Source organism: Diceros bicornis, chromosome 8, assembly GCF_020826845.1.
Source record: "Diceros bicornis minor isolate mBicDic1 chromosome 8, mDicBic1.mat.cur, whole genome shotgun sequence".
Lineage (NCBI taxonomy): Eukaryota > Metazoa > Chordata > Mammalia > Perissodactyla > Rhinocerotidae > Diceros > Diceros bicornis.
In genome coordinates this window covers 10,215,343-10,231,203 of record NC_080747.1, presented here as the reverse complement: position 1 = coordinate 10,231,203, position 15,861 = coordinate 10,215,343, and the positions used below count along the sequence as shown (strand labels likewise).

Sequence of the window (15,861 nt, the reverse complement as noted above, 5' to 3'; positions counted from 1 at the left end):
ATATTTAAACAAGTATACTCTACATGCATTTTTCACAGTTCTTAATTTAGTTAATAGTTTCATTTGCATCATTTATCTGTTCTCCTCTTTTCTTCTAACTATCCTCCTCTAAGATAGTATAAAAGTTGGGACTAGTTGTTAACAAATATATTGGTTTCCTAGATTGTTCAGATTTTTTTGTTTACAAAGTTGTCAGACTTTTAGGAGAAAAATTAAATTTGTAACTGCTATTTCTCTAGGAAGTCCAGTATTCAGCTCTTTAATAATGTATTAGATAATCTAAGAAGAAAATGCATAGTCCTATATCTCATCTCTTTAGTCTTAATTGCAAGGAGATTTTACCATATATGCTTGGTGTTAAGAGTACTTAATACATTTTTATGCCTTGACATTTTCACTTGCTAGTTAATAAACTGTGAATTTCTGTTCCGTTTGAACTAAGTGTGCATTAGTTTCTTCAAAACAAGAATTTCTCTCATGTCTGAGATACTCATTCACCTTGCTAAAAATTCCTTATGTCCCCTCTGATTATTTTCCTACTATATATGAAAGTATCTAGCATAGGGCCTGCCATATAGTAGTCATGCTCAAGATTTTAGTTAAGTCTTACTTAGCACACAACTGTACAGCGCAGGTGCCCATTTAACCCTGATCCTAGGAGCCCCTCTTTTCTTTTCGGCTTTATCTGAATATTGACTTTCCTTAAGGAGCCATAAGGAACTTAAGATTCTTTTTACCCAGATGTTAATCTTTTTATCATTTTCTCCAATGTGTTACAAAGACTGCACTGGAATTCTTTTCTTATCCTAAACGTCACTTGTCTTCCTTGCAGAATATATTTACTCCCTTTGTACATACTATTCTAACCCAGAGATATTGAATATTGCTTAATGGATTTCCATTTCATATCCCATTTTTTCCTTTTTCTACTCATCTTTTAGATTTATTTTTTCTTATAGTTTCAAAACCAGCTGGGACCTTAGAGACCATGTAGATAAACCTTGTGTTTTATGGACTAGGAGATTGTGAAGACTAAAGAGGTGAAGTAACTTGCCCAAAGTTATGAATGTTGCTAGTAGCATATAATGGCACATTATATGGAAGAAAAAGAATAGTAGCTTCCTTGAAGCTCCAACTGTGTGCAGAGTACCATGCTTTTAAAAATGGTATATCCATGCTTTCAATGCTAATCTATAATCTGGTTGCACTTTTTATGTGTATCAATCATGATATTCTTTAATAGTTTATACATCTGTTTTCCATGCTAGACTTTTATGCATCTCAAAAACAGAGATCATGTATTGTTTATCTGAATGTCTTCAATACCTAGAATAGTGATTAGCTTTGAATGAATGATAGTGACAAATGTTTTAGCCTTGAATGTATGTTTATTCCATATCCTGAGCATGAAAAATTATGACTTTTGCAGTGGTAAATATGTTACTGCTATCTGGATTAAGACATAATTGCCGAATTGACCAAATTTATCTTTAGTGTCTTCCCAAGAGTCCATCTCTGCTCCTTATACCTTACTATCCCAACTCCCAGGTTGCTTTCTTGCTTACCCTCTGGATAGCTACCACTTCCATTCCCAGTGTCCACTTGCAAATACTCTTTGACAAAATAAGGGTTAAGCTTCTTTCCTTTTAGGGCTATTTCATTATTTTCACTCCCTTGAATAATAGCAGAGAATAATTGAGTGTACTTTGTGGCTCCAAAAAGAAAAGTTGGTGTTTTGTAGGTAACATTTTGTCTGAAAGCGTCAATGAATGCTTGTAAACAAGCCGACTGCTGTAAAATCACCTACCATGAAGCTTATGTCATGGAAATTATGTTTTTCTACTCAGAAAGCAAATTTTGAATCTGCAGAGCCTTGGTTCTGGCTTCCAGTTCAGAAACTTTGTACAAAGCTTTATGTCAAACAGCCAAGGCCCCCGAGAAAGATGTTGCCTTGTTAGTTCTTCATTAATTTGATGAAAATTAATGGTGAAAATCCAAGTCATTTATGTTAGTCAGTACTTTGACCAAAGTGTCTTGACCGTAGGTCAGAACCTGGTTGTGTTTATAGGATAGGGTTTAAAACAACATTTTGGAGGATTAATGAGTTGCTTACTGATTATGAAAATCCCTTCTCTTTATTGTAACCCATAGTTTGGCATGAAACAAGTAGGTTTGGGGAGGTCAGATGATGGCGTTCAACATTTCACTAATGTACCCCCCTCACACCTCATGTGGCAGTTGGTAATGCTTCTGTTGATAGCATCAGGCTGAGTGCCTAGTAAATCATGAGTCTTGTCCAGAAGTTAATACTGCTTGATAGAGAACTAGAGCAGAGCCCATCCAAGGCTAGTATACCATAGCATCCTGTTCATTTACTCACAGTTGTTTATCCAGTCTTTATAAATGTTGTCATAAACAACAGCCCATATTAACATGTTTTTCTATACGTGTTAATTAATAGATGCTGTTATGAAGGAAGCATTCTTTGAAATAAGATATTTGAATCATAAAAAAAGAAAGGATAATTTCAAGTCTAAAAAATTCGAGGAGTGTGTTATCTCTATCATATATATTTGTCATAGGTGGTCTTTTCACCCTCAGAGTTATAGCAATCAAAAACCTAACAAAGTAGTTTTGATTATTTATTTAGCAAAACTCTTAGATATTTGAAAACAACAGGTGTTGTGCTTAAATATTGTTTTTAAATGACAGAAAAGTACATTTTGAACTTGTTTATTTCTACATGAAATTTGGTAGCATGTAGGTTAGAGTTGTGAGGGATGGGGGAGTGAGCATCAAAAGGAAGTCTTTGACAAGTAATAAATATTATTAATTGTAACAATTGTAAGTGACATATGGCTTCCTCTGATTTTTGCATCCTCTCCCCACCTTCAAAGAAAATTAATTACTCCTTCCTCTATGTTCCCACAACATATCTTAAGTCCACTAGTAAAGCACTTGTCTCGTATGACAATTAGCTGTGTACGTGTTTCTCTTCCCATTAGAGCCATAGCAACTTGTGAACATGTCCTGTGTAATTCACCAATACATTCCTAGTATAGAGTGACTGGCACATAATAGCTCCTCAATAATATTCATTGAAGGAAATGGAATTAATACTTTTACTGCACTTTTGCATAGAAAAGCCCCATAATTCTTTGTTGTCCTCTGAAATACTGGGCATTATATATATTATGTATAATTGTGATATCAAAAATAGAACTCACAACTTGTCTGGGAGGTTCATTAGACATGTCTATTTCAATAATTAAACAGAATTGTAAAGGTAATGTTTCTTGGATCTTTGTTCATTTTCTTTCCTTTTATATGTATATATTTTGCTATTTCTTTTGTGACATGTTTAAATTTATGTGTGTATTCCTTTTCTGTGTTAGTGTTCCTTTCTATTTTCAGTCATTGAACATACTTTCCATTTTTTCTTCCCTTTTTTTTCTTTCTTCTTCATCTTGTTAATATTGTATGGAATTGACAGCATATTGTCAGGGCAGAAATAGTGAAGTACCCGGAAGAAGATAATCAACATACCAACTCTGCTCAAAGTAGAATCTGTTCAGTACAGTAGTGCAGGTATTAATGGATAAATTATTGCAGTTTTGGGGAGGAGGGTGGGTAGAACTAGTGAATGCCATCTTGTTCCTTATTCTTTATCAACAGAGAAATTCCAGTGATTATTGTGCATTATTGGGAATTAATATTACATAAGTCCTGTTTTAGAACTTTGAAAAATTGATCCTTTGCCAAGAGACTTATGAATTAAAGAAGGAATTGGGAACAAATTAAAATAACATTTCAATTACTTTCAAAGTATTTGTCTTGATTGTTGTGTTTATTACATGTGCAGTGAAGTAGAAAATTGAGGCAGTTGTTTGATTATTCATTCTTTACCATTTTTCCTGAAATATCCTGGTATTTGAAAGAGTATTTTAAAAATTTGCCTTGAATTACCCTTCTTTGTCTGCTTGTGTGTGCAGCCTTAGTAAAAGAGTTGAAAACAGTAAAGAATTTGTTTTAATTTAAATTATTACTTAGAGATGAATATTAGGGTGTATTCTTAAATTCATTGTTTAAGATACTCCTTGAAGTATAAGTTAGAAGGAAGGAAGGCAGAGTTAAAAGTGTCTTTGGTTTAAATTATTTCAAAACCATGAATATGAGGTAATTTTCTAAATTTCTCGTTATTCTGTATTTTGTTAGAGTCATTATTCGTAACCCAATAGTGAGCTATTTGGAAGAAAGTTAGGGATTTAGGAGGAAAGTTTTAAAAATTGGAAAAGTTTTAAAAATTGGGTTGCTCAAAACATTTCTCCTTTATATGTGACTATTTTTAACATTGATACCTTTTCTCATTAACTCACAAATTGCTGTACACATTCTAAAAAAAAGTTATGGCTGGGCATAATGGTTTATGAAATATTAATAAATGATGACTTTTTTACTTTGAAATGATGAGGTCTTGCCTATGAATTAAAACATGTGAATGATTAATTTTAATTCCTTTGCTTTAAATTATAACCAGGGTTTAACTTTTCATGTTGATTTGTCAGTTTTTTATTAGACTTGTTATAACCTCAAGGTAATGTCATAAAACCAGGAAAGACTCAGTAGAGGAATTGCTATTATATCCTTAAACCTCTCCCCACCCCCAATCCAAGCTTTACATTAGTTTGTTCTGGTTGATTCTTTTAGTATCAGCTCCTGCTTCATTTATGATGTCTATCATCAGGAGTTCACCAAAGTTCAGAAAATAAAAATATACTTTAAGGAGCTTTTTCTAAATGTTCTGATGTCCTGATAATAACTTTGTTTTTTTTTTATGACAGAGGGTGGTGAAGGCAGATATTGTAAACTACAACCAGGAACCTATGTCAAGAACTGTTAACCCTCCTAGAAGCTCTATGTGTGCAGTTCAGTGAGTGCATTTTTCTTTTGTATTGATAGTTCTGGCTGCCCTTTGCCTCTGTGTGGGCCCTAGGACCTCTAGGAACTTGTTTTATCAGTGACCATCTCTGTAGTTCAGTTAACACTTTCCTCCCAACTTGCTTCATCATTAAGTGTTGCCTCACAGCCGCAGGCAGCTCCTTGGACTGGAAAGAATTCAACTTTGGGACCACACACTTTGAATTCAAAATGGAAAGCCCATTCTCTGAAATTAGACTGCTTCATTGAAAAAGAATAATGTTGGTTCTCTTTATGTCCTCACTTCTTTTTTCCCTGATGTAAATTTTTTTAAACAAACACGAAAACTATCCAAGTCTTGATTATCAGCCAGGATTTTGCCACAGTACAGTTTCATTCTCTTATCTGAACTCATACATGGCCAAGTATGCTTCAGAGTGCGAACATTTAAACAAGTAATATATTTTATTTACAGATACTTAAGAAGGCATTCTTTTGCTATCTATTGTGAGTGAACATATATAAAGCTGTATCTAACTGAAAATGCTTGAAATAAAGCTGTAATAGAAATATTTTTTTCATTTTTTAAAAAAGGGCCTAAATTGTCTATATTGTAGCTGTAGCTCACAAAGTAGTGAGTATTTGATATTGTATTTTTATTACTGTATCATGGTCATTATGTATTGTGTAATATTCAGGTTAGATGGCTTTATGAATTTTGATAAATGTTCAGCTAATTCTCCACATGGACTTTCTACTGCAAACTGCTTAAGAGTACTCCCAGAATGAGTTATGACTATTGTTGGATCATTGTGGATCAGACTGTACCTGATGTTCAGATGTTTTTCTCCTGCAAATAAATTTATTTAAATTACTTTTTTTGGGGGATTTTCTTTCAGTCATTTTCCTTTTGTTTACAGAGAAACAAAGTGTATTTGGATACAAAATCAGTGATCATGTGAAGTTTAGTAAGCATTCAATCACTTAGAATTGTTAGGTTATTTTGTTGGACTGATTAAAATCCAGACTCCGTAGCCTGGCATTTCAGAGGCTCCGTATCAGCTGCCTCCGACCTCTCTACCTTTTCTTATGCCAGTCTTCTGTGTCCTGCCTACCTCTGTGCAAGCAGAGCCATGGACTCACTCCTGTGTGCCTTATGATGCTCTGCTTTCCTGTCTTTGCTCTACAGGTCCCTTTACCTAGAATTCCTCCCCCTCTCCAAATGTCTGCCTTTTGTCAGCCAGCCTTTAGGGACCACAAGGGCAGGGCTCTGTCTTGGTCACAGTTGTACTTTTTGTGCTAAGGCACAATCCCTGGCATGGTTGCTGCTCCATATTTGCCACATCGACATAGGAATGAATGCTGCCCCTCCACGAGGCCAGTCCTTGCCTCACAGCTGAAAGTTCCATGTGAGTACCTCTCAGATGGCGATCACCCCTTCTTGCCTTGAATCAAAGTTATTCGTGTCCTTGTGTTTTATTAATAGGTCATGAGCTTAGTGAAGGATGGTCTCAAGTCTGTTCTTTCTTATGTCTCTCAGGAGTGCCAGCAGGGCCCCTTTCTTGTAGGAGACTTGCCACAAGTTTGTGCAGAAATTTTGGACACCTAATTTTACAGCTGTAAGGGATTTTAGAAAACTATTTCACATTCTGTGTAGCTAAGGAAACTGAAGTTTGGAGAGAAAAAGGAACTTGTCAGAGGTCGTGAAATCACAGAGCTAGACCTGATAGGAAATCTTCTGTCTCTAGGCCAGAGTGACACTTTGTCAAGAGTGATTTGAAATTTAAGAAATTTCAAAAATTGTGACTGCTGTACTCATTAGGCAGTGGGTCCAATCTTTCTCTATTTTGATTTCTATATTTTTCATTTTATAGCAGTTAAACAGCCTTGCCTTTCAAGGTGATAAGCCCTTCAAGGTAGTTCAGTTTATCCTTACTTTTCACATCTTCATAACATATGCTTGTCAGTCTGCTAGGGAAAATATATTCTCCCTATTTTCTTTAGGAGAATATAAAGTTGAAAAAAGATCTCAACCCTCCAGGGCCTTAAAGTCTAGTAGGAGAGATGTTTGTTGTTTTGCTGCTATTTTAAAAGCTGTGATTGATTGAAGTCTACTATTAAACTAAACTTGCCAAGGTTTTACATTCGGTAAGGGATGAGGCCATGTTCTTTTGGTCGTTTTGTGTTGTTTTTACATCTATGTGAAAACTTGAGGATTTTCAAAAGGTTTTTTTTTTTTTAATCCAATTATTGCAGTACTAAAAGGTATGACTTACATATATATGATTGTACAAGCTAAGTGCTACAGACGTTTTAGAGGAGGCAGAGAGAAATTTCGAAAGGTCTGTGATCAGATCAAAGAACTGCTTGTGTTTTTATAAAGTTAGAGCACTGAATGGGACTGAGCAGGGGACAAGGGAGAGAATGGCCTGTTATAGGCTTGTTCTGTCCTGGACATTACAGGTACTTGCCACACGAGCTACTTTTTTTTTCCTCACACCAATCTGTGATGGGTATCGTTGTCCTCATTTTACACATGAGGACACAGAAGCTGTGAGTGAGTGATTACACCAAGTCCCTACTTGAGTAAGTGGTAGAGTGAGGATCTGCAAAAACCATTTCTGAGATCAGATGGACAAGGCTGGATACCGATTTAGGCTGCCTTCCATTTGCGAATATCACACAACTGACCTCCTTCCTAGGAGTTGACCAGGCCTGGTTGTTAAGTTGTTCTTTTGAGAAGTGTTGATGGCCAGTGCTGGTCCATGTACCTTCTCACATTGACCACCTGGACCAGCAGTGTGTGTCCAAAAGAGGCTGGTGTTGGTAAGTTTGCCCTCTGATCACTGAAGTGATGACAGAAAATTGCGCTCCCCCCGCCTTTGGTCTCATTGGTTTTATGTCTCTCCCAGCGAAGCCTGACCAGTCATTGAGAGCCTTTTGGCTCAAGGAAAGCAGGAACAGTGAACATTCAGTACAGCATATGGCCAAAGCAGATTTCTGAATTCCATATTACAATTTTCCCCATACCTCAGGTTTTATTTTTGAAACAAAAACGTAGGATTCATGCTTATTTTACTATGACTGTTACCTCTCCTGTCCACAGTTTTTAATTTAAAAAATTACAAGTCTTTCCGTCTAGTTTTAGGCACTTTGTCTCCTGAAGACGCATGCTATAAAGTTTCAAACACATTGTGGTCACTTCTGCTGCTTATTGAACTTTTGAAAAACACAAAAGTTTTCAGCCAGAACTGGTCATCGGACGCTGCCTTTCAAGTGCACCCTCTATTATGTGTGGCAAACCGCTCTGGAGTGGTTTTTGGAGTGGCCCAAAGAACTCCTTCTGTGACTGCTTTATTATTCCAGGAGGAGGTAAGCCAGGGCCCTTTAAAGTTGATCGCTGAAACAATGTGATGGAGCATAATAATTTGTGTGTTGTTTAAAAATAGAAAAGCTTTCTGGCCATAACCCATGCTAGTGATTGCTGTAATGTTGGATATACTGAAAAACAGTTGCAAGATTGAAAGGAAATGGAAATGCAGACCTATTGAGCATTGTGGCAGACGTCTGTTGGCTGCCTCCCCAACATCCGTGCTACCGCTTCTCCCAGCATCAGTTTCCTGATGGAACACTCCTTCATTTTCAGTCACTCACAGCTCTAGGAGTGGATCCTCATTGGCTTAAACGCATTAGGATAGTAAATTCTCCTGACCTCAGTGATTGGCTCACAAACGAGAGGATAACTCCATCAGAGCTAATGAAACTGGGGGTGACATTTGCTGAAAGCTTCCTGAAAAAGAAAAGAGAAAAGAAAAAACAACTTTCATATCTCAAGTTTTCAGATGACTCTCTGCCCATTAGACTTGAATGAAAAGGCTGTAGCTCTGAGCAACATTGGCAGGCATCTTGAGGACATGAAGGGAAAGCCTGCCTAAATACTGGGTTGACTCCAGTGGAGCAGAAGTGAGAAGTGGAGAGAGTCCCAGTCTCTGACAGTAGCCCCAGATCAAGTCACGCCATGAATTAACAGCATATCTCAGTTTTCTTTATCATTTTGGCTAGGGTTAGTTTATTTTATTTTTTTGTTAATTCTTACATAAGCAACTATTATGTACCAGGACCTTTGCTTGGCACCAAAGACAGAGGTGAACATGATCTGTATTTTGTCCTCAGAATCTTAGTCTAGGATGTGTATAACTCATCAAAATGTAATCAGACTGTTATGCTTCAATAAAACTGTAATATAATATAGGAAGATGTGACTTAGCAGTGAGTGTGAAAAAACAGGGATTTCAGATAACAAGAATCAGGTTCAACAGTGTAACATAATTGCCTTCCAAAGCTAATGTAATCTTAGGCTACATTAGTGCAAAACGAGTCTTGTTCTCTGAGTTGGTTTGTGCGTACGAAATCACCCGGAGAATCTTGATTCAGTAGATCTAGGGTAGTGTTTGAGGTTCTGCGTTTATTACAAGCTCCCAGTGATGCTACTGCTGCTCATTTTTGGATTACACTTTGAATTGCAAGGGATTGGACCATGCCTGCAGTATTTTTCCACTTACAGGTACCCCTCTTTAAGAGGGTAACAGTGCGTTCTGATTATGGTAAGAGGATTCAATGCCATATAAAACAATAGAAGGAAGAAAGTATACTTAATATGGAAAAGAGAAGGACTCAGAGAGACTCCGATGGTAGTCTCCAAGTAAGTAAAAGACCATGCTTTAGAAAAAGATTAAACTTCTGCTATAGAAGCTATAGTACCCCAGAAATAGGATGGGTAGGTAGAAGCTAGAGAAAGAAAATTTAGATCTAGCCCAAGAAAGAACCTTGCAAACATCTGCTTCCCAAAGAAGGAAGAGATTGCTTTATGAAGTGTTGTGTCATATTGCAGGGTTGCAAACTCGCATGGCATCAGGGGCTAGGTAGGTAAATAAATGAATAAAAAGCAGTTAAGAGTATAAGATAAGAGGGAGTGAATGGTAAGCTAGAGAGCATGTGCCCTGTCTAAAGCCATTCCAATCAAGTTTTTTAAGTTATATTGGCCAAATAAAACCTATGTATGGATATGGCCACTGCCAGCCTATATCAAACCATTGTGCCGTTTAGAAGTTTTCCTTTCTCAATCACTTTACTTTCCACTTTTTGAAAATTGTCACAGTATTTTGTTAGAACAAGGCACTTTACTGTCCTGGAAAATGGGTGATAAATCTATAATACTTGGGATGTGAATGGCAGCCCTATCGATAGGCTGAATTCAGCCCTTTGGTGGCCAGATTGCAACCCTTGTGATTGTAAACGTTAGTGTCTGGAAGTAAAGCTGATGAAATTAGGAGAGAAAATTATTTGTCAAACTTTTTCAGAGGGTAAAATCATAGTGTTCAGGCTGGGCCCTAGGGACACTAGGCTAGGCCCTAGGCGATGCCTAGGGACACAGTCTCTGCCCTCAAGTTATCAGGGCATTGTGGCATCCTAGGTATCAGGAGAGAATCCATCCTGGTAAATGGTGTGCAGAACACCAAGAGCAGGTCAGTTCTGCCTGGAGGAGGCTGAGGGAGTGGTCAGAACAGATTTGACAGGGGAAGTGAGGCTTGGACTGACAGCCTTGAGTGAGACAACCCTCTCTCCCAACACCTTCAGCCCTGGAAAGTGAGCCTTTCAGTAAAGCAGGGCCTTTGGGCTGATCTTAGAACCGCATAAATTCCATTCTGTCTGGCCCTTCATCCCATCAGTTTTCCCCACTGGAGAGCTGGAAGTGAGAGGAAAGGCAGACTATTTGTTTTAAAGTCCTGCTTCCAAGTCATATTGAATGTTTTTAGGCCTCCCACACTGTAGACTGAAGTAGACACAGGGCTAGAGGTTGGGCTGAGGGAGGCAAATATCCTTGGCACTGCCCACATACCAGCTCAGTTAGCCACTCTCACCTAAGCCTTGTGACTTGGCTTCCTTGATCCTTAACTAACCTGAATCCACAGATTGTGCATGGATAGGATTCCTAGCCACTGTGTCTCTCGGGCTTCTTCTCTTCTTCCACTATTGCTGCCTTCATCCCCTGATGCCTGGGTGGCTCCAATAGCCTACTTCTTTCAGAGACCTCCACAATCTGCTATACACACGGCCATGAGAATGAACTTGACCCTCAGGTTTGAATTAAGTCACTCTTATTCCAAACCCCTCAATGGCTCCAAATGGCCTTTTCTATCAAAGGAAAATGACTTCCTCAGCCTGACATTCAGAATCCTCTAATGGCTTCCCCATCCTTCCTTCTGAGACATCTGTTCATCTTCAACCCTGGTGACTACTTTGTTCTAGCAAGTGGTCCCTCACTTCTGTGTCTCTACTGGGATTTCTGCTAGGGAAAAAGGGACCCTGAAGAGGCAAGTTCGAAAACCTGCTTTTTCTCCTGGCTCAAATACCAATTGACTTATGACTAGTTGAACCACTTAATGTCTCTGGGCTCAGTTTCCTGGGACCCATTCGTGGAGTGCAGTTGTCTGTGCTCTTTATTGTCACCACAGCTTATTATGGATGCAGTCCAGGTATACTGAGCTCTTTATAAACATCTTCTCATAGGTTCAAGACCCCAATGATCCTTGCCTCCTGTTATTCACACCCTATTTTATCCCCTCTCACATTGAATCAGGGCTAATCCACGTGACCCATAAAATACTACAGATGTGATGGTGTGTGATTTCCAAGATAAGGTCATAAGAGGCATTGCAACTTCCACCTTGGTCCCTCTAATTGCTCCTTCTAAGGGAAGCCAGATACCATGCCATGAGGACACACAAGCAGCAATGTGGAGAGGGCCCTCTAAAGAAGACATCTCACCAACGTGTGCATCAACTTGCCAGTCCTTTGATGCAGCCAGCTTGGAAGCAAATCCTCTGGCTTTTCATCTGACTGCAGCCTCACCAGATACCCCGAGCTAGAAGCACTCAGCCGAAGTACTCCCCAAATTCCTGATCCACGGAAACTATGAGAGGTAACAAATCGTTGTTTTAAGGCACTAAATCTTGGGGTAATTTGCTTCAAAGCAATAGATGACTAATGCAATGGGTATTTATATATCTCTGACGGATGGGGAAACTGAGGCTCAGGGTAGTTTAATAACCTGTCTGAGGTTGTACAATTGAGTCATGGAACAGGGATCCAAACCCAGGTCTGCCTGGCTCAGAAGCCTGACTTCTTAACTGTTGTGTTAAACTCCTCACTTATCGGTATCCCTGTGCCTGATTCATTGTAGGTGCTTATTAAGTAGTTTCAAATGAATGTACAAACGATTTTCGTGGCTGAATATATAAATGAATTACATGAGTATATATTTACAAGGGAAGACTGTAAAAATAAAGAACAAATAAATATTTGCAATCTTCATTAAATCAGGTTGGAATTTCTTATTACCTAGGACTAATTTCTTCAAGAATTTTAATCTCCAAATGAAAATGACCCTATCATTTGTTTGGATTATATAGTATTGTAAAATATTTAATACAGAGAAAAATAAAGAAGTTAAAATCCCCCCTCCCTGTTCATTATTGTTGACATTTTGGTGAAAAGCCATCTTCCAGATATCTCTCCATGCGTAAGTCCACATATTCAGAAGCCACACTTATAATAAGTTGCATTATGTTAAATAACTCTTTTTGAAATTTGTTTTTTTCACTAAGTGATATTATAGACATTTTCCTACATCCAGAAGTATAAATACACATCATCATTTTTAGTGGCTTCATGGTTTTCAAGCGTATAATATGATAATTTATTTAATCATTCCCTGATCTATGGACATTTGTTTTTCCCCCAAGTTTTCACTATTATTATAAACTATGCCTTATTGAATGTCCTATGTATATGTTTCTATATTTGCCTTTATGTATTTATCTTCAGAATAAATTCCTAGAAGTAGAATTGCTGGTTCAAAGCTATTTTAAAAATATTTTATATTTTCATAAATTTTGCCAAACTGCACTACAGAAATATATGACTTATCCTGCTAATGGCAAATGAAGGTGTCCACTTCCCCATGACCTTGGCAACATTAGAGACAGTAAATTCCTCATGTAAATTTCACGGTTCACTGACCGGCCTGGTCCTCTACACAGAACTGATATGGACAGACTTTCGTCAATAACCATGAGCACAGGCAGCTAAGCTCTCCATATGGTAGTGAAGATTTGTGCCTACAGGGATGTTTTCCTGGTGCCTCTATTTTAGTCTTAACATATTTTAGTGATGTCAGATTGTTTCTTATATACCCACTAAATATCCTTAGAAACCTTTCATTCAAAATCGTTTATTCTAACTTGAGTTGTATAAAGTCACAGCACACAAGTGGCTTATTAAAACAAAAGTAACCAAGCTTCCATGTAAGGAGCCTTTGTTTTCTTTATTTTTCTCTCCCTTTTTCTGAAGCCTTGCCCTGCCTCGCGCAGAAGTTACTAAGCCCTCTTTTGGTCTTTGCTTCTACATGGAAGTGAGTCCTCCAGCTTTTCATCTGACCACAACCTCACCGGAGACCCCAAGCTAGAAGTACTTAGCAGAGCTCATGGCACCACCATGCCACCTTGCAGCCATGAGGCTACTTGTCCCCCTCCCCTTAGAAAGACCATGAACTCTCTAAGGCCGAGAACCCTGTTATTTTTATCTGTCTCCCTGGCGCCTGGCACCAAAGAAGCACCCAATAAAGGTTTATTGAATGAATGAAACCTGGGAAGAGCTCTGTCCTGGAGACTGTTGACCAAGGGACTAACCTTGTCTTAGCCACTGAGCAGCTATGTGACCTTGGGCAAATAGCTCTGTCAGGCTCCGCCTCTGTCAGGCTCCATTTCCTTTTCTGCAGTGAGTTTGTTAGGTGCTGTCAGTGGTTCCCAGACCTGGTTGATCATCAGAATCACCTGGGAAGCTTAAAAAAAGTCCAATTCTGTGTTGCACTCCAGATGCAGGGCCCTGGACTCTTGTTTGAGAGCCACTGGATAGACTCATCTCTCTGTGTCTCTACCTCTCCCTTATGTGAGCAAGAATATATTGTCAGCTTTGAAGGCTCAGTTTGCTAATCTGTAAAGTGGGAATGATAATCGTTGCGATGCCTTGAGACTTCATAGGGTGGAGATGAGACTCTAATCATGGGGGAAAGGACCTCAAAAACCTATAACAATTCAAAACAAGTACGTGAACTATTGGTCTTTTCTGTCTGCTTTTCTTAGTGTGACTTGGAGTCCTATTTTGGCTAACCAACCCCAATAAAGCACTAATGGAGCCACCATTGTTATCATAGGTAATCCCCTGCTAAGGCCCCATCTTTTTCTTCTCCCACTAGCGGTCCAGATTCCTTTGAAATCCCCTCATTTGTTTCTAACTTAGGGGGAGGGAGGATTGTTTCTCTCCAGCTTTCCAAAGTCCCTTGGCTCTGGAGCCAACTTAACCATTTCCTCTCACCGCATCCCCACCCCTGTTCTGTCCCTTACCCCAATCCTCTGACACTTTCTCAAATTTGTCTTCCAAATTGGCAGGTGGCCCACTAACAGATTGGCTAGCTGCCCTGTGTTTGGGTCAGGGTGTAGGGATGATACTGTAAAAAGCTGACAGAAAGCTGAGTGAACCAAGATGTGGGTGCTGTCTCATTACTCCTTCCACAAGCAAGTACAGGGGGGACCTAGTCTAGTTTGTTTTTGGTGCCCTCTTTGGAGGCCTACTTCTTAAGATTGTTGATGATGAGGGAAGGCATCAAAAATTTATTGAGTAGCTGCTCTGCACCAGGTACCATGCTGGGCACTTTGTACATATTTTTCATAACAGCCAAGCTTTATAACACATCTACTTTGTCATGCAGTTTACATAGGCCATCTAATTTAATCCTTATCTCAGGCTTGCAGTTAGAGTTGTGATTCTCGTCTTGTAGATCAGGAAGCTGAGACTTGGAGGAGTGAAACATCTTCTCCAGTGCCTCACTGTCAGCAAGAGGTAGAACCAAGATTTGAACCCTGCTCCTGCTGACTCCAGTCTGTCCTGCCCGATGGGAATGGTATTTATTCACACTCCATATTTAGCATTTAAATTTGCAGGGAAATGCTTGAAGCTAGAATGGGATTTCTTTTAAGTTTTTTGGAGCCAAAATTATTTTAATTTTATGGTTAGGAAAAATGTAAACTTACATTTTCAGCAGACCAGAGATGACAAAGTATGCATTTGTCAAATAAAATTCTTTGCTATGATAAAGTAAATCATTCCTTGGCCTTGTAAAAAATTAGGACTCACTTGAACTGTTTTCACTTCAGCCTTTGCTAATATTTCTGTTATCTCCATTAGGGATTACAATGATGAATGCCTTTTATTCGCATCGTTAAGCACTTCAGTGGATGTGTGAATACACAGAGCGTCATAAGTCATAGAGAAATGAAACAACATGGTCTCCTGGAAAGAAGAAAAATCTTGAGAGTCTGACAGATTGGGGTTAGCATCCTGTCTCTGCCACTCTTTAGCTACGCAACCTTGATCAAATTCCTTAGCTTTTCTGGGTCCCGGTTTCCTAATGTATAAAAAATAGATAATAATACTTATCTCACTGGGTAATTGAAGGATGGAATGAGAAGACATAGCGCTTTGCACAGTTCCTGGCATATAGTAAGTGCATAATAAATGTCATGGTTATTATTGGAATAGCTCTCATGGTAACTAGTTATTTAATGACATGTCCAGGGCTCCCTTTAGTTATTAGTCCTTTGGGCAGCAAGACTAAGTTTAGGTCTTACTGTCTGGTGGGCCCCAGCTGCTAATGAACCTCTGCCCCTGTTAGAGATAGCACAGGCAGTAGGCAGGTGAAGCTCAGTAGTGGGCGTAGCTGTTGAGATCCCTTTGGGTGCAAGTAACAAAATATCCAACTTAAAGTGTCTTAAACAATTAAGAATATCGATCCCCTCTCACAACAAGTATTCTCAAGGTAAGATG

At 38.6% G+C, this 15,861-nt stretch overlaps 1 protein-coding gene across 3 annotated transcripts in view; it reads left to right on the top strand.

Moving 5' to 3' along the window:
- Positions 1 to 5,792, top strand: part of RAB28 (RAB28, member RAS oncogene family) — a 95,959-nt gene extending 90,167 nt beyond the window's left edge. For 2 of the 3 annotated variants that reach the window (XM_058546737.1, XM_058546738.1), the window contains exon 7: positions 4,842 to 5,792. In XM_058546737.1, the coding sequence (XP_058402720.1) occupies positions 4,842 to 4,934 (93 nt within the window). In that variant the 3' untranslated portion in view covers positions 4,935 to 5,792. Of the gene's footprint in view, positions 1 to 3,493; positions 3,599 to 4,841 lie in introns of those variants that run through there. The other variant, XM_058546739.1, reaches the window with a different exon arrangement.
- Positions 5,793 to 15,861: the final 10,069 nt, after the last annotated feature.